Below are 24,957 nucleotides of genomic sequence, written 5' to 3'. Positions count from 1 at the left end.
TGCTTCAACAGTGTTACGCCATTGCGATTGATCTTGGGCAATTCCGGACAGGTAAACACGATTGTCTTCAACTCCGCGGACACAGTACACCCCCAGTTCTGCCTGGTAGGGTCTAGTTTCCGCTTGCGCTGGGCGGTACTCTGGGGCTTACCGTACCGTACCTTACCTACCTTACCTTACCTTATACCTTGGCATATGTGTGGGCTCTCAGCTGAGAGTGTGGCCTATTCATGCTCATTTCCAATAAAAAAATTCAAACATTTTACAAAGAAGTTATTTCATATCATCACGTCTCATAATATATTAACTAAAAAATACAATAGGTACTAATAATAAAAATCGGGGACAAGTTACATACTTGATCATCTTCCCCCATACTAGAATTACCTTTACTGTGGAAACCAGAAACTGTTAAGCAATACCATGTACGTTTAAATATGAATAGATATTAGACACACAGACAAAGAACAAACAAGCCTGTTCATCACACGGATGTTCGTCCGGTGTGGGAATCGAATCCACGACCCTCGACCCAACAGTCATGAGTCGTCAAGTGACTTTTTTTTAAAATAACGTTTGTACTATTTAAATGTACTTCATAAACTAAATAGATTCATTTCACTCCGGTTACTTTTCGTAGCATAAAAGTATCTGCAATAATAAATTAATATACTGAGACCTTAGAACTGATATCTCAAGGTGGGTGGCATATTTACGTCGTAGATGTCTATGGGCTCCAGTAACCATGTAAAACCAGGTGGGCTGTGAGCTCGTCCACCCATCTAATCAAAAAAAAAAATATATATATTTTTTCTTCTCGTGGCTCACACGAAGGCCAATCCGAGAGGCTTCTTGTTGGAGGCAGTTGAGTGCATCTATATCATGCTGCTTTCTTTCTCCAAGTAGAGCGAGGTCATCGGCGTATCCTATCATCCTATGCTGTCTATTGAGCCACACTCCGCCATTAAGTGTGTTCACTTTCCGTATGGCGTGTTCAAGTGCCAGGTTGAACAGCATTGGTGACAGAGCGTCCCCCTGCCTGAGTCCAGTCACAACGTCAAACTCATCAGTGAGAGAAGCGCCAACTCGTACCGTCATTCTACTTTCTCTAGTAGCAACCTCCACCATTCTCACAAGTTTCTGTGGGATTTTAAAGCGCATGAGGATTCTATATAGAGTCGGTCTATCTGTGCTGTCGTAGGCCTTAGCAAAATCAACAAAGAGCGAATGAATACTTTGTGCATACTCCCATCTTTTCTTCATTTACTGTTTCAGAATAAAGATTTGGTCGACTGTACTACAATTACGTCTGAAGCTGCACTGATAATCCCCAATGATTTTGTCTGAAAATGGCTCTAACCTGCTTAGTAAAACGTAAGACAGTATTTTGTACGCTGTAGGTAGTAAAGCAATTCCTCTGTAGTTACTGCATTTCTTCCGGCTGCCTTTTTTGTGTGTGGGGCAGATGACCCCCAAATACCACTGGACAGGTTGTTGTTCAGATTCCCATATCATTTTAATAAGATTGTACAATCTGGACTGCAAGGCTTCTCCGCCGTATTTCCACAGTTCAGATGGTAGGTTGTCAATACCTGGCGCTTTGTTGTTCTTAAGCCTCATAATAACTTTTTTTATTTCTTCGAAGTTCAGTGGTTCCACTTCTTCTTCCTCCGCAGGATCTTGGGGGTTGTCATCTAAATCTTTCGTCGGTGGCGGGCAATTCAGAAGGTTTTGAAAGTACTGACGCCACATTACACCGATCTCACGAATGTTAGCCACAAGATTTCCGTCTTCGGCTTCAAGAAATTGTGCGATTGGTTGGTATGCATTCTTTACCGATCTCATTTCCTGGTAGAATTTTCGAGCCTCATTCGTTCTTATCAGGTTTTCCATATTCTTCATGATGTCATTCATGTGATCTCGCTTGGCTGTTCTTATAACTTGTCTGGTCTTTCTTTGATCTTCCATATACTCGTCCTTCCACTTACTCCCTTGCTCTGCCTGTATTTTTAGCTTTCTTCTTTCTTCTACCACCTTGGTGCATTCATCTGTCCACCATTTCCTATAATTACGCTTTTTTCGCTTCCCTAAAGTTTTCAATGCAATGTCCCTATAGACCTTAATGGATGCTTACACAGAAAGAAGAGGTAAAACTTCTCGTAACGGAGCGAAAGGTATTGAGAAAAATACTAGGACCGGTTCGGAAAGGAGACGGTTCTTGGCACGTCCGGAAAAATAAGGATGTGGAGAGGCTTTTTGGTGAGCCAAATATTATGGGGGAGATGAAGGCACGGAGGCTCGGATGGCTCGGGCATGTAGTACGTATGGAGCAGGATCGGGCTGTGAAACGGGTGTACGCGTGTATACTGAAGGGAAGCCGCCCCGTAGGGAGGCCCAAGTACCGCTGGTCTGACGCTGTGGAAGAAAATTTACGGGAGCTCCAAGTGTCAGGCTGGCAAGGTGTTGCGCAGCGCCGGGACGAATGGCAAAGTTTATTGTTGGAGGCCAAGACCCACTTCGGAGTCATAGCGCCAGCTCAGCAGCAGCAGCAGCAGGGCTTATCGAACGACCACCTGGGTAGATACCCTTATCCAGCATATTTCTACTACAAAGCAATTAGTTTGAACTAGCAAAACACATGTTCTACTGTTTAATTATAACTTTGACCTCATTCCTGAAAGTCTCCACTTTTTTGGCATATCGGATAAATTCGGGATATTCCCCCTTTCATCGAATGGATTTTATCTATTTAATTTTCATTATTTTCGTTACCATTCGTGCCGTGAGCATAGTGTGATAGATCAGTGGGAATTCTTTCAGTAAGAATTTTTATAATCGAGCTTAAAATGAAACATAAATATACACAAGGATATCGCAATGTCCCATTCATTACGATATCCTTGTAGTTGCAACAGGAAACATGCAAATTGTTGACAAAGAATATAGGGAATTAAAATTAGATGTTTCCGTGTTAATTTATTGTCAACTTCTAGTTCGACGTCTGAAACTTTTATGGTGGATAAATTTTGGAGTGAATTCAGCCAAATCTGTGATGCAAATAGCAAGCCAATGGTAGGACCTCTTGTGAGTCCGCACGGGTAGGTACCACCACCCTGCCTATTTCTGCTGTGAAGCAGTAATGCGTTTCAGTTTGAAGGGTAGGGCAGCCGTTGTAACTATACTTGAGACCTTAGAACTTACATCCTAAGGTGGGTGACGCATTTACGTTGTAGATGTCTATGGGCTCCAGTAGCCACTTAATACCAGGTGGGCAAGCAAAGGTATGGCAATTTGTCCCGATTTGTGAAGCAAAGGACGATACTTACTGGTGGTAGGACCTCTTGTGAGTCCGCGCGGGTGGGTTCCACCACACTTTTTTTTTTTTTTCGGGTAGAAGGCCTCCTACGATGTCCCCGCGCAAGAGGGGCGCGCGGGGTATGTGAGACTCAACGATCTGCATGGTGTTGTGAGCAGATCGCGGGCCCAAGGATTTTAGGGCCCACCCACTAAACGACTCCCCTGCACTCTTACACCCGACGTCCGATCCCCTCCGAGGTCAGAACCCGGATGAGGTAGGGGGGCTACCGCGGTCAACACTACAACCAGACGGCGCGGCTCACCCCAAGGACGCCCAGCCGACGGAGCCTTCGAGGCGAATCGAAGGCTCTGAAACGTCGGCCGTCTCGGTACGGCAGCCCGTCGGGCCGCCCAGACGGTGCCGCTGGTGTCCCGGAATACCCCGCTGGACCAGAACCAGCCTGCCGGGTCGGGACGCGATACACCGTCGACCGGTCGCTCTATTCACTCCACGGCAGCGCGCTAGAGTGCTGGTAGCGCGCCGCGCGGCCTCACCCCCTCAGGTCGCCCCTTGACCTTCACCGGGGGGAGGCCGCTACCTACAGGGGCCGGGACGTACGGGCGTATTCCCGCCTCCGGTCCCCGGCTCGACGGCGACGGATCGGTGCGGAAAGGGAAGAGCTCTCCCTCTCTCGCTCCGCCGCCTCCTTCTGCGAGATGGTGGACTAGCAGAAGTCGAGCATCGCCTTCCAGGACGCGTCGCTGCCGAGCATCGTAGCCACGACGCGTGGCAGCGAGAGGTCCTCTCCTATGACCGCGAGGGCGGCGCGTTGCTCGTCGAATCCAGAGCAACGCGCCAGTGTGTGTTCCACCACCCTGCCTATTTGTGCCGTGAAGCAATAATGCGTTTCGGTTTGAAGGGCGGGGCAGCTGTTATAACTATATTTGAGACTTTAGAACTTATAACTCAAAGTAGGTGGCGCATTTACGTTTTGGATATCTATGGGCTTCAGTGACTACTTAACACCAGGTGGGCTGTGAGCTCGTCCACCCATCTAAGCAATAAAAAAAAAATACTACCTTTGTCAAACGCCAAAGTATAATTTCAAGACTAATTTCTAATATTAATAGGATTAAAAATCAAGATCGAAATCGATTTAATAATAAGAATGTTGCTGCAATATTGCATGGAAAAGAGGGATTACGACAGTTGAAAGGAGGATGTCACACATTTGATCCTGACAGAAGTATTATCAAGATAATGGATTCAAAACAACTTTATGAAAATGTTATCCAACATAAAGTCGAAGAATTTTAAGTTTAAGTTTCATTTTATTATTTTAATTTTTTTATAATTTTTTATTTAGATTTCGTTTAAAAAAAAGAACATTGGGCTCTTGAATTAATAGTGGTTTCTTTGTTATTTTTATTATTTTATTGTTTAATCAAGGAAACATTCATGTTCTTATGCCGGCCCTTCACCTGCGCGCAAATATTCGTACATTGGACGAATTAAAAAGGAGGAGAAATTCGTGAGACATTCGTAAACAAGTGTAGAAGGAAGCGCAAACGGGTTCGCAAATTGAGTACCGAACCCATTTGCACAGCCGCTAAGTTTGCGAATGAATGTTTGACGGCCCTACAATGTACGAATATTTGCGCGCATGTGAGTGGCCGGCATTAACCTATAATGGGACTTTTTGGCGGGAACGCGAGGAGTGAAGTTGTGTGATTTGTTTTATTTTGTCTATTTAGTGTTTCTTCAGGTTTAAATATGTAATAACGGTGGTTTATTAACTGTTTAATATCTGTGAAAGTGCACAAATGTGGGAAAATGAAACAAAGCCGCTGGACGTAACTTCTCGGAATCCTCCAAAAAGTCCACTGAAAAAATCTTAGTTAATGACCACCATTTTACTGAGATTATATTTCATCCCATATCATCTCATTTCATTTCATTTAATTTCATTCCAGTTGATTAATATCTCAAATTAATCATCTTTCACTCCATCATTTCATTTCACTCCATAATATAATTTTTATAAAAATATGAATATAAATTAAAATAAGACATGACTTAAAGGTCTTAGTTACCAGGTCAGAAAATCCCTTATAAAAAAATTATACACTGACCTATTATATTTAATGCAAATATACATATTTATTTACACAAATATTTGCGTACGGTACTATTTACTTAGGTACCTACTAATATTAATTACCTAGTTAAAATCATGAGTAATTTAGATTTTGATGATAACGACATAAGTTATGAAAGTGCCCAAAAATATTGGTCAGATATTCCTGCAACTGTTGATGGAGTTCTCGGTGGCTTTGGATTTATATCTGACATAGACATAGAAGGATCAAGAATTTTCCTTGAAAGTCTTTTATCGTGTAATAAAGCTCCATGCACTGATTTAGCACTTGACTGTGGTGCTGGTATAGGAAGGATAACAAAGAACTTACTATTGCCATACTTTCAATTAGTGGACGTTGTGGAGCCCGATAGTAAATTCATTAAAACAATAAAAAATTATGTTGGTGAACACCAATCAAAGATTGACACACTATACGAAGTTGGTTTACAAGATTTCAATCCTGTCAAAAGATATGATGTTATTTGGAACCAGTGGGTTCTAGGATATCTACTGGATCAGGATTTAATAGCTTACTTAAAACGCTGCAGGTATATTTTATCTTGAGGCTTATTTAAATAAAGTTAATAATTTGCTTTTGTTATAAACTTTATTAACTGCATAAAACTATTCATTTCAGAAATGCTTTAAAGACCAATGGAGTCATTGTAGTAAAAGAAAACGTAACTTCATCAGGTAAAAGTGAAAAGGATGAAACAGATTCCTCAGTTACACGATCACTACAACAGTTTCTTAGTATTTTTAAACAATCAAAACTGAAGAGATTAAAACAGTGTAAGCAAACTAATTTCCCTAATGGAATTTACCCTGTTTATATGTTTGCATTAGTTCCTATACAGGAAGATTATAATTCTGAGGATTTAAAGGTATAATAATAGCGTAATTGTGGTTTAGTGAATATTTAAAAAATGGACAGAAAAAAAGAAATAATTATTATCTGTAAAAATGAAAAATAAACATGTATTATGTAAACTTTAGTCTCTTACTGTACATTGTTTACAATGATAAATCATGAAATTGTTTTTATTTTTTAAATTATTTGTGTATCACAATATAAGAAAAGCAAGTTGCATTTTTTAAGACATGTCTTAGATGTAGTTGTCTAATTTCCGTCTATATAATTATATATACAGGGTGACTTGTAATTCGACGTATTCCTCTTGGGATGTGATAATACATCTAATTTCCAACAAAATTAACCCTAATATCCGTAGTACCAAAGTGTCTCGTTATTGATATATTCAATGTTTTTTGTTTTGTTTAAAAAAATCCTGAATTAACTGCAAAAAAATCATTAAATAAAATGCTAGTGTTTTGAATTAAGTTGTTTGAATTTTTATCAGTTACCAATACATCAAATAACATTTATTAATACTAATACTGGCACGAATGTCAAACATTTTAAAATAGCAAGTGATTTCTTATAAAATTTTGTTTTGATTTTCTAATTTGGTCGATAGAAAACTGGATTTATTTTGAAAAATCAACTAAACATTAAGCGTATAAACTACTAGAAAAACTTCCTTGTTTTATTAGCTACCTAAAAAAGTTAAATTACTAAGACACAAACAATTCCCAGAAAAAGGCTGTGTAACAAGTGTTTTGTTTCTGGCTACTACCATCGATCGTAGCGATGGCTACTACCAACGCGATCTCCCAAATTTATGTTGATTTGGTCACTAACTATGGCAGCTTACTCTAATTCCGAGTATGCCGATATTTTTTATTGTTATGCTTTCTGTGACGGCAACATTCGTCGCTACCCTCAACGACGAGCGCCTCACGTTACGGTCTTCAGTGCAATTTATCATCGTGCTTCTGAAACTGGCCAATTTCTAAGTCGACAAAGTGATGGCGGTAGACCACGGCGTTACACCGCTGAAGATGAAGAAGAAGTTATCCAGCAGATAGTTGACGATCCTACTACTTCGACTCGTATCATAGCGGCTCGATTGAGAATGTCCCAATATAAGATATGGACGATAGTTCACGGCACTGGACTCTACCCATACCATTATACGCCTGTGCAGGTGTTGGAAGAAGGGGATCCAGTATGGCGATTGGAATATTGTAGGTTTATACTGAATACCGACGCTGAAGATCCAAGCTTTCTTAGGCGAATATTATGGACGAATGAGAGCAAATTTGACCAGGATGGTATTACCAACTATCATAACATCCATTACTGGTCAGATAAAAGATTACGAAATCCAAGAAAAGTTAAACCAACAGGTTCACAAAGACGCTTTTCATTGAATGTTTGGATGGGCGTCATAAATAACCATTTGATTGGACCCTACTTTTTGCCTAACAATTTAAATGGTGAGAATTGAGTGAGTGAGAATTTAAATTGTGAGGGTTTTTTGAGGAATGAACTAGGGTCATTGCTTGCAGATGTGGAATTACAAACAAGGGGACGAATGATATTCCAGCACGATGGTTGTCCAGCGCACTATCGAATTACTGTGCGCCAGTGGCTGGATACCTCATTCCTAAGGCGTTGGATTGGCTTGGGGTTCCAATTCCATGGCCTGCACGGTGTACCGACCTGACACCGGTTGATTTTTATGTGCGGGGGCACATGAAATCCCTTGTTTATGCAATGCCAACTTAAATAATCGAAGCGGCTGAAGAAATACTACGGTCTTTCACTTCAAGAGTGAGGAAGCGTGTGCGGGCATGTATTTACGGTAGAGGAGGTCACTTTGAACAGGATTTGTAAAATATGTCGCAAAATTGATTAATAAAAGATATTTTTAAATTTCCATTTTTTCTTTATACTTTACCTATCATCATGTTATTAATTTTTTCTGAGAATCTTTCCTTTTTTTGTGAATAATTTAATATTTTTAAGTAGCTAATAAAACAAGGAAGTTTTTCTAGTAGTTTGTACGCTTAATGTTTGGTTGATTTTTCAAAAGGGTATCAAAATAATTTTTTATAAGAATTCACTTGCTATTTTAAAATGTTTGACATTCGTGCCAGTATTAGTACTAATAAATGTTAGTTGGTTTATTGGTAACTGATAAAAATTCAAAACACTACATAGCTTTTTATGTATTGGTTTTTTTGCAGTTAATTCGGGTTTTTTTTTAATTGCTTAGATGGACGAGCTCACAGCCCACCTAGTGTTAAGTGATTACTGGAGCCCATAGACATCTACAACCTTGAGATATTAGTTCTAAGATCTCAGTATAGTTACAGCGGCTGCCCTACCCTTCTGACCGAAACGCATTACTGCTTCACGGCAGAAACAGGCAGGGCGGTTGTACCTACCCGCGCAGACTCACAAGAGGTCCTACCACCAGTAACTACGCAAATTATAATTTTTGCGGGTTTGATTTTTATTACACAATGTTATTCCTTCACTGTGGTAGTCAATCGTGGTGAACATTTGTTGAGTACGTATTTCATTAGAAAAAATTGGTACCCGCCTGGGATTCGAACACCGGTGCATCGCTTAACACGAATACACCGGACGTCTTATCCTTTAGTCCACGACGGCTTCAAACTTCCTTTCATCCTTACTTTCCTCTTAAACTAGATAAAGGACTGTTAGCATGCTGTCATCTACCTGTTTTGTTGTACCGTTAGTGTGTAGGAAAACTTGGATTCAAAAAAGTATAGAAAGAGGTGAAAATTGTATGATAAAAGAATTGAGACCATATAATAGTATGGAGTGCTATTAAAATATATTCAAAAAATACTGATTTATGTTCAGTCTTTTAAAATAGTCATTGAAAAATATGCTTCTTAGTGATAAAACCAGCATCTTTATTTTTGGGTCGGGGCCTAACCGTCCCCGCGCCTAGGGGGCGCGCGGGGTATGACGATCTGCAAGGTGTTGGGAACAGACCGCGGGCCCAAGAAATTTTAGGGCCCACCCACTAAATGACTACCCTGCACTCTTCGCCCAAGCGTCTGATCCCCTTCGGGGTCAGAACCCAGATTAGATAGGGGGGTTACCGCGTTCAACACTGCAACCAGACAGCGTAGCTCACCCCAAGGACGCCCAGCCGACGGAGCCTTCGAGGCGAATCGAAGTGGGTGGGTGGTGGTACCTATCCGTGCGGACTCACAAGACGTCCTACCACCAGTAATTATGCAGATTATAATTTTGCGGGTTTAATCTTTAGTACACGATGTTATACCTTCAGTCTGGAAGTCAATCGTGAACATTTGTTAAGTACGTATTTCATTAAAAAAATTGCTATCCGCCTGCGGGATTCGAACACCGTTGCATCGCTCGATACGAATGTATCGGACGTCTTGTCCTTTAGGCCACGACGACTTTGACTTCACTTGTAACTGGTGCATACTGTCTTCCCCGAACCTATAGATACTACAATGTAAATGTCACCCGCCACCCCCTTGAAGCATAGGTCAACGTCTAAATTCTATTGAAGAAACAACACCAATGCTTCACAACAAAATAAACAATAAAATCTTTCACTTTTTTCAATTATTTATTATAAACAGAAATATATCAAATAAAAAAGGGTCAAATTTTTGTTCACAAACAAGTTTTTTTTAACATATCAAAGTCAAAATGACAAAATAAATGGAAAAGTGTTTTAACAAAACAGAACGACAATATAAATAACAAATCAAGAATCAAGTATTTGAACGAAATACAATAATAATATAACTGAAATGGAAAGACAACGAAATATGCCTAATAAGAGTTAAAAGTAAATAACATGAAATTACCGTTTTAACACAGTGGCCACTGAATTAAAATACTGGTATGGTCCAGGCCTTATATCTTTTTTTGCTCAAAGGCATATCGAAACAAAGTATGTACAACACTGCTTCCAGATTCCAGAAACTACCACTTTGATAGGTTTGGTAAGCCACTGAAGAACTATCCTAGTGGATTGCGCTTTTTGATGGCTCGCTCGAAATGTAGAGCCCGGCCCACAGTAAGTACGTAACAATAAAAAGAAGGCAGTTCTCTATATCCATTTCTTCTCTTCCAACTTGACTTCAGACGTTCTGTTCCTTAAGGAACTTAGCCTAAGCTATATGCTCTTGCGCTAACAATATCGCCTATCTTAGCACCAATAGTTTTCCGTCTTCTTGGAAGACCGGTAATGTTCACTCTATTCCTAAGAAGGTTGGTGAGACCTGTCGAAATACAAGGTCTATCGCTATAACTTGTCCTCTTAGGTGGCGGAGGTAGTGATCAACACTTGGTGTATATGAAAATAACCAGCAGATCAACGACCGACATACGGATTCCATCGCGAGCGTTCAGCTAGCGTATTTTTTGCTTACAGGTCTGAGCTGAGTCTTTGGAGAGCAAGGCCGATGTAACCACTTTAAGCACATATATCGCAAAGGCCATGGGCAAGGCAAGAGTCTTCTATCGATGTTATCATCATACGAAATGCCCGTGACTTTGAAAGTGGATAGCTAACTTTTTGGATGGACGGAGCATCAAAGTATTTAGTGATGGTTGCTGCTCCAATATCATTAACCATTAACGCTAGCGTTGCATAAATCTCGATGATCACCGTGATTTCCTACAGACATTCAATTAATTCGATCAGACAGATATTATGCATCGTACCTACGAATCGGTGCAGTATCAATGTTTAAATTGTTAACTTGGATGTAATTTCGTATGTATTCACGATCAGATTCAGTTAATAATACCCAACTCTCTAATTCAACTAATATTTCTAAACTAATGCAGCTTTGAATGATTCTTTGCACTGATAACATTGTTAAAAATTCTGATAACATTATACGTAATTCTTTTAAATAAATAAGTGGATTTTTATCCAAAACCTTAAAGATAAATTCATCAGTTAGCTGAAATGCAGTCCCTATGTGAATAAATTCTGCATTCAAACAATTATTTAAGATAAAAAGTAATTGCTCATCAGAGCATTTAGATACACAAGTCACCCTTTTTAAGTTACGGAAAGGCAAAATTTCTAAGTTTTTTGTGTATAACGATGTATGCTGTATCATTGAACAGTTGTAAAGAGTGAGACTCTCTAGAAGTGGGCACATTTGACTGATGTACATGAGTGCATTTAAATCGATCTGATCAACGTGCTCTAGATGTAAATTAACAATATTGCATCCTTTTACTTGTAAAACTTGCTTTATCTGATCCGCATAAAAATCACACGAAAGCAGTTTTAATTCGGTTAAATTCTTAAAACCAATAAGAACCATTAGGTCACTTTGTAACGTATTATGAAAAACGGTTAAATTTGTAACGTACGGGCACATTTGAACAGCTAATTGTAAGTGATCGGAAGTAGCATATCTACTCACGTACGTTCTTAAATTGAATGGAGCAGACTCTGCATAGTACAAGTTGATAATTTCCAAGACCCTACCAATTTCATCACACCTACCAATATCTTGAATGTTTTTGCATTTTAACAACAACTTAACAAACCCATCAACTGTAACAAAGGTGCGGTACAATTGAATGCTTGTTAATTGTTTGAACTCTGCTAATATATCTATACTGTCATTAGTGATACATTTTGAGCAAGAAATATCGAGTTTAGTGAGATTTCTACAATTTTCAACAATACATTTTAATATATTGTCTGTACAGTCATAATTTAAGAATAAATATTTTAAATTATGAAGGTTCTTCAGAGATTTTATTACGGCATTTTCCATGTCACTGGTTTTCCAACCTCCTGACAATGATCCTAAATTCAAGTAAACTAAACCATAGAGCTTATCGATATTCGAATAAAATACTGAACGTAACATCTTAGGTATACTGTCTATGGATAAAGTCGTTAAATATTTAGTAAATAGCACTTCTGCCATTCGTGCTATAATGTTCATTTGACTCACAAATTTTCCCATGCAACCGCGAAAACCTAAGGAACTCTTTGTTTTCTCTAATAGTTCTGACAATGCGCGTATTGCCTCATCAGCTAGTAAATCATGAAGCATCCACGGAACATTGTATTCCAAATAGTTCCGTAAATTATTGATACTTTTAGAAAGATGTGATTGAGCAGCATTCGTATCACGCATAGACAGGCTCGTTATTGGTTGTAAATGATGCTGAGCTTGTTCGGCCACCCATTCGCCGAGACTTTTTAGTGCAAGTTTTTCGAGTTTATTTGGTTGTTTATATCTGGACATCTTAAATCTGAAAACAATTTAAAAATGGTCAAGTTTAATTTGTGATTCATTAGTTGATTCTACTTTATGGGAATACAATCAAATAGCAAAGGCAAAATTAATTCAAAACCGATATGCATCAGATAGATATAAAAACACGGATGGAGTGTATGAATGACGACGATATGAGAGAAAGAGGAGTGAATGTTGAGATGACGGCTGACTCGTGTCTATGGCGATAGTGATCACTCACCATCGGTGGGGCCGCAGGCTCATCTGTCTTCAACAGGAATAGAAAAGCCGAACTGAAATACAATAATTTTTATTAACCCGGTGATCCTGGTAAGGATATTAGGCCAAAGTAATAAAACTATTTTACGTGCAAATTTTCCGGTTTCATTGAGTTTCGGTTTGAAGGGTGGGGCAGCCGTTGTAACTTTACTTTCGACCTTAAAACTTATATCTCAAGGTGGGTGGCGCATTTACGTCGTAGATGTCTATGGGCTCCAGTACCCACTTAACACCATGTGGGCTGTGAGATCGTTCACCCATCTAAGCAATAAAAATAAAAAAATATATATATAAAGTAATAATAATAATAGCGTGATAAAATGGTCCTAAAACAGCTGATACACTGATCTTCAATGGAGCTAACTTTTACAATTTAAATAAAGAATTCCCTGATCACTATAAAGGATAAATGTTTACATTTAAGATCTTTGTCGTTTAGGTTTTAGTGTTAAAATTATTTTTGGAAATGCTCAGGTTTTATGTTTTGGATTTATTATTTTTTTGAAACGAAAATGTAATACGTAAGTATGAGTCTAAATTTTGTAAAATCGTTCATTATTTTCGACGCTCGTTTATTGACCGAATACTAGTTCAACAAATCACATATTGGTTTTGAATTTAAAACTGCACCAGGAAAGATTAATATAAGAAAGTATTAGCATTCATAGAGTGGCAGTGTATTATTTATTCAAGTTCTTCTGAACGAAGAAAGTTCTGGATGTCTTAAAGTACCTACGTACTGAATTTGTTACCTACCTTTTCGTTGCGAGATGTAAAACAGAAACCGATAATTAGTTCTCTAACAAATCCCGTAATTTAGTTCATAGAATTATTTATGAGCAGGGTTCGGTTAGGCACAGTTTTGGTTATAGGTTCTTGTATAAAGAATCACATTATATTCAGTTTAATTATTTGGAACAAAAAATCCACAATTCACACAAACATTTTTGTTTTCAACACTAACGAAGTTCGCACTGCGCAACCGCCTTTCGATGTCGATAGTATTTATTTTTAGATGAATCTGAGAACATTTTCGTTTCTATTTTTAGGTTATATCATCCGTATATCAATTGTTCTACAAGTCTACTCATTACGTTAGTAAGGTAACCACGTTAGAAATATAGTGGATACCGGAGCCCTAGACACTTGAAGGCCGCCACCCACCTTGAGACATGAAATCTAAGTCACAATTTTAAAGTATACTGACTCACAGCGATGGGCAGAATAGAACATATTTTATGAACCTATAATCGACGAGATTAATAAATTATGGTAGTAGTGAATACTACAAATTTTAGATTAACCACTTGTGATTAAAGTAACATTTATTTATTAAATGTTATGATAAGAGCCACTCGACAGGGTAATATGTGATATTGGGTTAAAAAAACATTCTAGCTAAGCTTTGCTCAAAATCCGTCCTTAGTAAATGCCTTAATCAGCAAAGAAGTGTCTACGCCAAATTTGAAGTTTATGAGGCAGATAATTCGGACATTTTTTTATTTTATTGCTTAGGTTCGTGGACGAGCTCACGGCCCACCTGGTGTTAAGTGGTTACCGGAGTCCATAGACATCTACAACGTAAATCCCGCCACCCACCTTGAGATATGAGTTCTAAGGTCTGAGTATAGTTACAACGGATGCTCCACTATTCCAACCCAAACGCATTACTCCTTCAAGGTATCGGGAATGGAATATTTCCACTGTTCCTGTCATATTAAAATCTTTTTAATTGAAAACTCCTTGGTTTTAAAAATCGAATACCATTTATTTATTTAAAAAAAGATTCTCGGTCTTGTCACGAGGTTTTGTCAAACTTGTTTAGTCGTTGAGAAGACCGGATGATTTCTGCATTTGGTGATGAAGCCCCATCCAAAACCACAATTTATCGCTGGTTTGCTGAGTTTCAACGTGGATGTGTCAAGCTCAGTGATGATCCCCGTCAAGGTCGTCCAAAAACTGCAGTCACCCAAGAAAACGTTGATGCTGTGCGTAAGCTGATTGAGGAAGATCGACATGTGACATACCGCGAAATTCAGGCAACTTTAGACATTGGCATGAGTCAAATACAAATAATCTTGCATGAACAATTAGGTGTAAAAAAGTTGTTTTCCCGATGGATAGCGCATTCGCTCTGTGAAGAGCAAAAAGCGGCTCGCATTACTTGGTGCGTCAGAACTCTCGAAAGATTCCATGCAGGATCATCAAATGCTGTATACAACGTTGTATCAGGTGACGAATCCTGGATATACGCGTACGAACCCGAAACAAAAAACCAGTCACGAGATTGAGTGTTCGAAAATGAGTTAAAGCCAACAAAAATTGTTCGTTCACGGAGTGTTGCAAAAAAAATGGTGGCCACGTTTGTCTCCAAAACCGGCCATGTTACGACTATTCCTCTTGACTCAAGAGTCTTGAGGGACAAAGAACGGTTAATGCAGAATGGTATGCTAGCATTTGTTTGCCACAGGTCTTTTCTGAACTCCGTAAAGAGAACTGCAACCGCCGCATCATCCTCCATCACGACAATGCGAGTTCTCACACCGCGCACAGAACTAAAGAGTTTTTAGAGCAAGAAAACATAGTATTATTAGACCATCCGCCGTACAGCCCCGACCTAAGCCCTAATGATTTCTATACTTTCCCTAAAATAAAGAATAAATTGCGTGGACAGAGATTTTCATCACCTGAAGAAGCTGTGGACGCCTATAAAACGGCCATTTTGGAGACCCCAACTTCCGAATGGAATGGTTGCTTCAATGATTGGTTCCATCGTATGGAAAAATGTGTCAAATTTCGCGGAGAATACTTCGAAAAGCAATAAATACATTTTTAAATAGTAATGTTGTGTCACTTCGTTAATTCCCGAAATTTTCAGTGCCGCCCTCGTATCACCAGTTGTTGGCGCCGTTGCGATGGATGTTGGGTGCAAGGCTTATCTCAATAAAAGTGGGCTGTATTTAAAGCTGGTTTATTAATCGGATCAAAGTTAATACAGTTTTACGGGACCGACAATGATTGCTGCGCTTTTTCGTCGATGCACGTCGTTTTGTTCTGTCACTCCACGCCTCTCCCCCGCTTCCGCCGCGGTGAGGAAAATAGGGTTGCTATGTTTCGAACATGCTCCCCGGGTTGAAGAACTTCAAATATTGACTGGTAGCGGGCATATGTTGTTGTAAGCGCGTCGTATAACACCTTTCTTGGTTAAGATATCTGCCACACGTGTAATTCCATCTCGTCCAGGACAAAGGCGAATAATGCGTCCGAGCAGCCACATAAGAGGTGGTAGTCCCTTCTCCTTGATGACAACCATCATACCTTCTTTTAAGTCTCCCTTTTGAGTCGGCCATTTAATTTTTTGTTGTAGCCACACGACGTACTCATTGGAGAATCGCTGCCAAAAATGCTGCTTAAGGTACTCGATACGCTGGAATCTCTTAAGAGAGGTTAAAGTTGAATGATTTGTTAAATCAGGCTGAGGTACAAAGAGTAAAGATCGTCCTATTAGGAAATGAGCTGGAGTGAGAGGATAATAGTCCGAAGGATCATCTGACAGAGGAATGAGAGGCCTTGAATTTAAAATGGCTTCAATTTGAGTTAATAAAGTCGTCATTTCTTCAAATGTGAGATGTGTTAGCCCTAAAATTCTACGCAAGTGATATTTCGTAGACCTAACGGCTGACTCCCAAAGTCCGCCAAAATGTGGTGTGTATGCCGGTATAAAAGAAAATTTAATCTCTTGCTCTGCCAAATCGGAAGGAAGGGTACGACTAAGAAGTTTGGATAATTCATTGAACGTTCCAACAAAGGTGGTACCATTATCAGACAGAATTGATTGTGGCTTCCCGCGTCGCGCAGTAAATCTATTCAAAGCAGCAATGAATGCATCCTTGGACAGGTCTGAGACAAGCTCCAAATGTACGGCCTTCGTTGCCAAACATACGAACACGCAGATGTATGATTTTATTAGTTTAGAACCTCTACCTTTCCGGTTTGCTACCAACACTGGGCCAGCGTAATCAACGCCAGTTTGAAGAAAGGGATATTCCAGGTGCACACGTTGACGTGGTAAATCCCCCATGGGTGGCTGAACAGTAGTAGCCTTAAATCTGCAACACGTCACACAGTTTCGCACAACCTTTTTAGCTAAATTATTGCCACCAATGGGCCAATAGTTGTGCCTAGTGATTGCTAATAAGAGTTTAGGACCACAATGTAAATGTTTAAGATGTAACATTTCAAATATAAGATTAGTTAAACGATGGTTAGCGTGGAGAAGAATTGGGTGCTTAATATTAAATTCGTAATCTGAATTGTTGAGTCTACCGCCAACTCTCATCAACCCATCGCCATCGAGGAAAGGTGACAAAGAAATAAGTTTATTTTTAATCGGTAAAGGCCTACCAGCGATTAAAAGAGAACGCTCTGCAGAAAACGATTCTTCCTGAGCTACAAATAATAAATGGTTTGTTGCATTTCTTAATTCTAAGTCAGTTAGTCTCCCTTTTTGAAAATGTTTATGATTACAATTAGATATAAAACGATAGATATAAGATGTCACGCGAATTAACCTAGAAAATCTAGATGTGTTCTGAATTAGATTTGACAATATACAATTTTTTGAAGAGCCTTGATTTATGTGTAAAGCATGAACAGTTTCTGGAAGATGATCAGTATAATTTGGGTTAGTTGGCCAGTGTGATGGGTCCCGGGCTAAAAAAGAAGGTCCCGACCACCATAAAGCGGAATTACGTAACAGACTAGCGTTCAATCCTCTAGATACCAAGTCTGCTGGATTTTCCTTTGAAGGGACATACCGCCATTCGTGTCCAGCGCAGATTTTCTGTATCTCAGACACACGATGAGCTACGAATTTTTTCAAATGAATTGCAGAAGAGGCAATCCAACCGAGAACTATCGTTGAGTCCGACCAAAATGAACACCTTTCTACTTTTAATGTTAAAGTCGTGGTGATCTTTTCACATAATTTGGAACCAAGCATGGCGGCACAAAGTTCCAGTCTTGGAATCGTAGTAGTTTTTATAGGAGCTACTTTGCTTTTTGATGCTAAAAGAATGGTTTTTATGGATCCTTCTGACGTCTCACTTCGAACATAAACACATGCGCCGTAGGCTCTCTCCGATGCGTCCGTGAAAACATGAAGCTGTATTCCAATCGGCTGAAAAATAACGCAGCGTGGAATTAGAATATCATTGAGATGAGGTAAGGTTTTAACAAAGTTAAGCCATGTCTTCTTTAAAGGTTCCATGATCTCGTCGTCCCATGAGCATTTATGTTTCCAGAGATCTTGCAGCAAAAGCTTAGCTTCTACAATGCAAGGCGAAACTAAGCCAAGCGGGTCAAATATTTGGGCTACGGTAGCCAAGATATACCGCTTTGTTATAATGAGTGAAGGTGACAAATTTATCGAAAAGTATAAATTGTCAGCGCGACATTTCCAATTAAGACCTAAAGTCTTCGAGTGTTCGTTGGAACTCAGATCTACGCAATCTGCGTTATCATTCGAAGTATCACTAATAGCTCTGAGAATTTCAGAACTATTGGAATGCCATTTACGAAGATTAAATTGTCCAGACTGGAGGGCAACCTTAATCTTTCTGCACAATTCTATGGTGCTGTGAATGGTGTGACTTCCACCTAAGTAGTCATCAACATAAAAGTCATGACATATAGCGCGCTTAACATCGTCATCGTGAGCTTCATTGCCTAGCTGTTTAAGACATCGGGTTGCTATAAAAGAAGCTGAGGCCATGCCATAAGTTAATGTGTTTAGTGTGTACGTCTTTATCGGTTGTGAAGGATTAAATCGCCATAAAATTTGTTGTAAAGGGCGTTGAGAACTGTCTAATGAAATTTGTCGATACATTTTTTCTATATCGGCCGTGACCACATACAGATGTTGTCGAAATCGTATTAAAATTGAAAATAAATCATCTTGTATCGTGGGGCCTACTATCTGAATATCATTTAGTGATTTACCTGTCGATGTACGAGCAGATGCATCGAAGACTGCTCGCAATTTTGTAGTTGTACTCGATTCCTTTAAAATACCATGATGAGGAAGGAAATACTGAACCACGTTATTGTTAGTATTGTGGATATTTTCACTCATGTGACCAAGATCGAGATACTCGCGCATGAAGCTACCGTATAGCATTCTAAGTGTCTTGTTTGATTTTAGTCTCCTTTCGAGTGAAAGGAACCGGTGCTTGGCCATATAGTACGAGTCTCCTAAACATTTTGGTGATTCATGGAAAGGTAAGGTCACGTTAAAGCGTCCGTCTTCAGCGCGCGTTGTAGTTTCAGTGAACACCTTTTCACACGGATGACTATTTAAATCGTTGATTGTTGAAGATGGTATAGAGTCTAGCTCCCAAAATTTAGTAAGATCTGTGCTGATCTTTGAAGAATCGCAACTTAATAAGCAATGTAAATCTTTAGAGTTAGTCTTGTTTAAGAGGGAACCAGAAATTACCCAGCCAAGTTTGGTTTCGAAAAGAACAGGTTTATTTTTGCCTAGTTGAATACGGTTTGTACCTATGACATTCCAGAAAACATCTGCTCCGACCAATATGTCAATGGAGGATGGAATATGGTAAGTTGGATCCGCTAAAGATACTCCCGATGGTATATTTATGTTTTTATTTTCTAAATATGCTAAGGGTAAAGAGTTCGTAATTTTATTCAAGAGATAGCAATTGATGTTAAAGTTGTGGTTGCCATCTAATGAACGTATGCTTATCAAACACGATTCATTACACGCGGAGGTTTTATTGCTGATACCACATGCTATGTAATCCACACGCTTCGTTCTCAAATTAAGCCTATGACAGAGATCCTCCGTAATAAAGTTAGCAGTACTCCCGTTGTCTAAAAGAAGACGTGCAGTGTGCGTTTGCCCCTTAGAGTCTAAAACCTGAACTAACGCCGTAGAGAGTAAAACGTGTGATGAAGTATCAGTAGCCGTGGCTGACACGACAACGGTTTCAACTGCGGCTGTTTGCTTCGTATAATGAAGAAGCGTGTTGTGTTTTAACTTGCAGTATTTGCAATGGCTAAGCTTACATTGAGAATCAGTGTGTCCAGGCCTCAGACAGTTAAGGCACACTCTAAGCTCTTTTGCTTTCCTAATACGTGTTTCAATCGATAAACTTCTAAAAGACTCGCACGCGTACAGGAAGTGTTCCTGATTACATAATGGACACGCAACTGTTTTATTTTTGTTAATGGTAGTTAGCTGTGTTAGTGCTTTAAGCTTAAAATGTTCATTTTTAGATTTGATTCGACGCGCATCCTCTAACGTTTCCAATAAATCGGCTTTATTTGAAATGAATTTAGTAAATATTTTTAGAGTTGGAGGGTCGTTGAGAGTATTACGATGCTCTTCCCAGCCCCTACTAGTGATGCTGTCCAATTTAGACGCCATCATATGAATCACCAAAGTGTCCCAATGTTCGACAGGTTGATCCAATGTGGCTAAGGCTCTAAGATTTTTGTTGGTTACATCTACAATGTGTCGTAAACTCTTACTGCATTCTTTTTGTATGACGTCAACATTAAAAAGAGTTTGGACGTGATTGTTGACAAGTAAGCGTTTATTGTCATAACGCTCACAGAGGAGAGTCCACGCGGAAGAGTAGTTATCTGCTTTAAAGTCTAAGCTTTTGATTACTAAAGCAGCGCTTCCATGAAGAGAAGCTCTTAAATAGTGATATTTATTAATACTGTCGAGAGTATCGTTTTCATGAACCAAAGAAATATAAGTGTCTCGAAATTCAAGCCAGTGCTGGTAGCAACCGTCAAAGTGGGGTATATCAATCTTTGGCAACTTAATATAGTTTGGCTTTTGACTTAACACGGTGGTATTCTTCATGCCATTTTCAGAGCTTACCTCGGACCTACCGTCATTATTTTTGCGTTGATCCAACAGCGTACGCGCAGAAGCCACAAGCTTGTAGTACTGCGACTCAATGGACTCACGATCCTTATAATGGTCTTCCGGCGCGTCTGACAGCATCTCGATCTCACTCTGAAAAGTGTCGAAGTCCCCGTATAAGGTTTCGAATTTCTCAAGACGTACTTGGAGTTCCGAGAATTGCACATCATTGAGATAATCACAACCCCGTAGGACATCCAAATACGTAGAGAATTGTGTTATTTTGGCCTTTATTGAGGCCCTCCTTTTAATTAAGTCTTTTACTTTGCCTTCAGGCATCTTTATTATGAGTACCAACTATCTACTTCCCAAAGGCAATGAAGCAACTAAAAGCAAAAGTTGACCCTGCCAAAAAAATTATAGCAATAGACTGCCAAGCAAAATCTAAGTCCCTGAATAAGTATAATAGCAAAAATTATTAACAGCTGTACTTAAGGAGTGTGATATTTCAAACTACCCGCGATATATATTTTATTCAATAAAAGTTTCTACAATGTTTTATTAGACGGCGAATGAGTTATTTTAAAAGTTTAGTATTAAAATGAAATTGTGAATTTAAATCTAAATCTAGTGTCAAGCAAATGATACACTACAATAATAGTTTAAAGCTATACCTAACGAAATGTGCAAATGTAAATTATATTAGCGATGAAATGAACAAGCGTGAAAAGCAAAGCTCCTGTGTTATTTTATGTTGTGTTTAATAAAAACTTAATGAGAAGCATAAAAAGTGATTGGCAAAAATGAGAAGAATGACCTTTGGACTTTTTGTTAGTAGTGAAAATGTTGACGGTAGCAAATAATTGTTATGGTTATGAATGTTAATGTTAATGTTAATGAGGAATGGAAAGAATAAAATATAAGGAACGATCTTACGTATCTTTTCTTTGTAAACCTCCTGTGACTTGATCCTACGAGACCTTGAATAATGGTGTTGGTTGTGTTGTACTCAGCTGGTGCGGCAATGTTGTACGTTTGTTGGATTGTTGTTTTTTAAATGTTGTCGGTGAGCTGGATTCGGACTTCTTCTGTAGAGTAGATAATTATGGGCGTTCCACGAAGGTAATCCACCTGAGGCGCTGCTTGAATTTGAAGTGTAGGTAGGCGTTGAAAAAACAGATGATCTTCTTTTTCAAGCAGTGGCGACGAATTTCCAGCGGAATGTAGACCCACGAAGGTTGATAGGCGTCCTAGGCTCCAAAAGACTTCTTTGAAAGACCCGATGTACTATCTTCTTCCGATTATGTTGAGGTTTGAAGGACCATATGTTGGCGCCGTTGCGATGGATGTTGGGTGCAAGGCTTATCTCAATAAAAGTGGGCTGTATTTAAAGCTGGTTTATTAATCGGATCAAAGTTAATACAGTTTTACGGGACCGACAATGATTGCTGCGCTTTTTCGTCGATGCACGTCGTTTTGTTCTGTCACTCCACGCCTCTCCCCCGCTTCCGCCGCGGTGAGGAAAATAGGGTTGCTATGTTTCGAACACCAGTTATTACGGTTTACACCAGCTTACACCCAAATTATAATTTTGCGGGTTTAATTGTTATTACACTATGTATTCATTCACCGTGGAAGTGAATTGAGAACATTTGTTAAGTACCTACGTATTTCTTAGAAAAATTGGTACTTTCCAGCGGGATTCGAACACCGGTGCATCGCAAGATACGAATGCCCCGAACGTCTTATCTTTTAGGCTACGACGACTTCAAAATCACATATGGTAATGGAGAAGTAATTTTCATACATCCATGCTCGACGCTTGTTTGTTTGTGTACCTATTTGTTTGTCCTTATTTCATATCGAAACGAAGCAACGAATTGACATGATTTTTAAAGTGATCCGGAGAGTGACATGGGCTACCTTTTATCCCGTAAAAACATTTCGTTTCCACGAGAAACTACACAGGCACTTTTCCTTGACCACGTGGACGCAGCTGCGGGTAACAGCTATTTTGTTATAGTTTCCCCAAAAAGACTGACATAATAAGTGTTATAACCTTAATGTTGAGTTATTCTCATTAGTAATTCTCATTAAGCCAAAGATACATAGTACCTACTTCAGTGCAAAGATAGAGACTATGACAGTCCGAATCAAATGGCCGTTATGTAATCACTCTTTTTTTTGGTTGGTAGGTAATATACCATTAATTTACCATCAGATATTACTTGTTGTATTGTTTATAGTTTAGTAGGTAAGGCCGCCAAAAAGTAACCATTTTGATGGATGACTCCACGTCCGACACTTTTTTAGAATAAATACAATAATACTATCATGTTTTATTGTTTTCCTGGCAAAAGGCATCCTTTCTATAACTGTTACAAATACGCAAACGTCTGTAAAACTACTTCTTTGTATTTAATTATGTAGTTTTTACTACGATAATACGAATTGCTAGAACAAATTCAAGTGTCCCAAATGATCCCCCATCATAGTTGGAATGAATTATATAAGTTTCAGTTTATTCCACCAGCAATAAAAAATTTTTTTTAAAGAATCATGTATGTTAGGCAATATTTAATTCCTTCACAAAAATCTAGCTATTGAAATATCAATTATTTTCGAATTTTATCATCACGTCCTAATATTTTAAGCTTTTATGTTATTGATTTTAAGTTACCAAAATTTTTACAATAATTTAAGAATTGAGCAGTAAGAATATGTTTTATAATTGGCCACGCCAATATCTAACTTACTTATGGTATGTCACGTACTTATCGGCCATTAGTGAGATGATACGTGAGTTAGTTTGGTCCGCATCGTGTTTTTGTCCGACAGAAAAAAAGTTTTTACTGATTTTAAGGTAAGTTTGTATCGTTTTGCTTAAATCGAAGGATAATTTAGTAAGTTTAATGTTTAAATAAGAGCTCTAAGCTATAAACGTTGTTAATTATTCATCATAGTACCCTAGGTTCGAGCATCTTTTGAAAAGAGGGTAGGTTTAAGTTACTTTTATGATACTATTGTTGTTAATTTTTAGTTACGTAGCATAAAAGTGATGTAAAGCTTAGAACACATTTGGAATTGTAGAACAAAGCTTTAATAAAATGATAAAATTATAAAATTATAAATTATAAATTCAAACACATCAACAACTTTTAAGTTATCCGGTAACTTAAGCTTTTATGTTACATGAGTCCAATTTAACAGCCTTACCCTAGTGGATACGGATATCTGGTACGCTAGATAACGATCCTAGATCACAACAACAGCGTCGGCAATCTGGCTTACAACATCGGCTATCATAATAAAATGTACACAAAATTCGTGTAAATACCTAAATCAAAAGCTTAATAAAAAGAATATACTGCCTAAAAGTGTTTTTTCTTTACAAAATTATGTACTGACTATTTTTAAAACTATAAAAATACCAATCTGTTATATTAACCGCCTTTCCTACGGCTACGAAAAGCTTTTTCTGTTATTTCCTTTTTTTGAGTATTCTTTTAATTTATAATTATATAAACAAGGATATTTTTCCATATCAGAAACAAATTTAATATTAAAAAATTGTTCCGCCATCTTGGAAATCGCCGAGACTTATGTAGCGAAGATCTCAACATGCAGGTAGCGCGCGATTGACACGACGCGAGTCGCGGGACGAATGTCGGCGACGCGACTCGTGTACGAACCTCAATGGATTTGTATGGCGGTAGTCGCTTGGAGACTAAAATCGTTGAGTATCGAAGATTTGCGTAGCCTTGTGTACGAAGGGCCTAACACCTGCTCAAGTTGCTCAGGCTGTGTTACTTCGAAATAAGGGGCGAACGCAGCGAGAAATTGCTGAAACTTTAAATATACCGCGTACAACAGTAACTCTCAGGTACGCCTTAACAAGGTACGACCAGACCGGTTCATACACAAGGAGACTAGGTAGTGGCGGTATTAGGTGTACATCAGTGCGAGATGACCGATTTATCACTCTCACAATTTTGCGAAATCGGTTCCTTACTGCAGTCGAAATTCGGCTGCGACTAAAAATTTCAAGAGGAATCAACATAAGTGAGCGAACAATAAGAAGGAGAATGGAGGAACGAAATCTGCGTGCTCGAAGACCAGCTCGTGGTCCAGAATTGCTCCGACACCATCGCGTAGCTCGACTACGGTTCGCTCGTGAACACGCACAGTGGACTCACGAGCAGT

General features: G+C 38.9%; 3 protein-coding genes and 1 long non-coding RNA gene across 5 annotated transcripts; 2 read left to right on the top strand and 2 right to left on the bottom strand.

Annotated features, from left to right (window-relative positions):
• Positions 1-5,026: 5,026 nt before the first annotated feature.
• Positions 5,027-6,428, top strand: LOC101743128 (alpha N-terminal protein methyltransferase 1). The gene is made up of 2 exons (XM_004929243.4): positions 5,027-5,986; positions 6,076-6,428. Exons 1-2 carry the CDS (start codon positions 5,532-5,534, stop codon positions 6,326-6,328), a joined length of 708 nt encoding a protein of 235 aa, XP_004929300.1. The 5' UTR covers positions 5,027-5,531; the 3' UTR covers positions 6,329-6,428.
• Positions 6,429-9,369: 2,941 nt separating this feature from the next.
• Positions 9,370-12,077, top strand: LOC134198775 (uncharacterized). Its single transcript, XR_009972965.1, has 2 exons — positions 9,370-10,378; positions 10,736-12,077. It is a non-coding gene; the product is annotated as an uncharacterized LOC134198775 (long non-coding RNA).
• Positions 10,430-13,860, bottom strand: LOC105842077 (uncharacterized). Of its 2 annotated transcripts, XM_038010672.2 has the most exons (3): positions 13,614-13,860; positions 12,820-12,871; positions 10,430-12,594 (listed from the first exon to the last, which is right to left on the bottom strand). In XM_038010672.2, the coding sequence occupies exon 3, from the start codon at positions 12,585-12,587 to the stop codon at positions 11,016-11,018; it is 1,572 nt and encodes a 523-aa protein (XP_037866600.1). In that variant the 5' UTR covers positions 12,588-12,594; positions 12,820-12,871; positions 13,614-13,860; the 3' UTR covers positions 10,430-11,015. The 2 variants fall into 2 exon arrangements, with proteins under 2 accessions (XP_037866600.1, XP_012548327.1); XM_012692873.4 differs by lacking the exon at positions 12,820-12,871 and having other exon boundaries at positions 13,614-13,854.
• Positions 13,861-15,999: 2,139 nt separating this feature from the next.
• On the bottom strand, positions 16,000-21,093 carry LOC134198726 (uncharacterized). The gene has a single exon (XM_062677109.1). It carries the CDS (start codon positions 21,091-21,093, stop codon positions 16,000-16,002), a length of 5,094 nt encoding a protein of 1,697 aa, XP_062533093.1.
• Positions 21,094-24,957: the final 3,864 nt, after the last annotated feature.

Source organism: Bombyx mori, chromosome 4 (genome assembly GCF_030269925.1).
Source record: "Bombyx mori chromosome 4, ASM3026992v2".
Lineage (NCBI taxonomy): Eukaryota > Metazoa > Arthropoda > Insecta > Lepidoptera > Bombycidae > Bombyx > Bombyx mori.
Note: the sequence above shows the minus strand (reverse complement) of the source record. Positions and strands in the feature narration are given on the sequence as shown.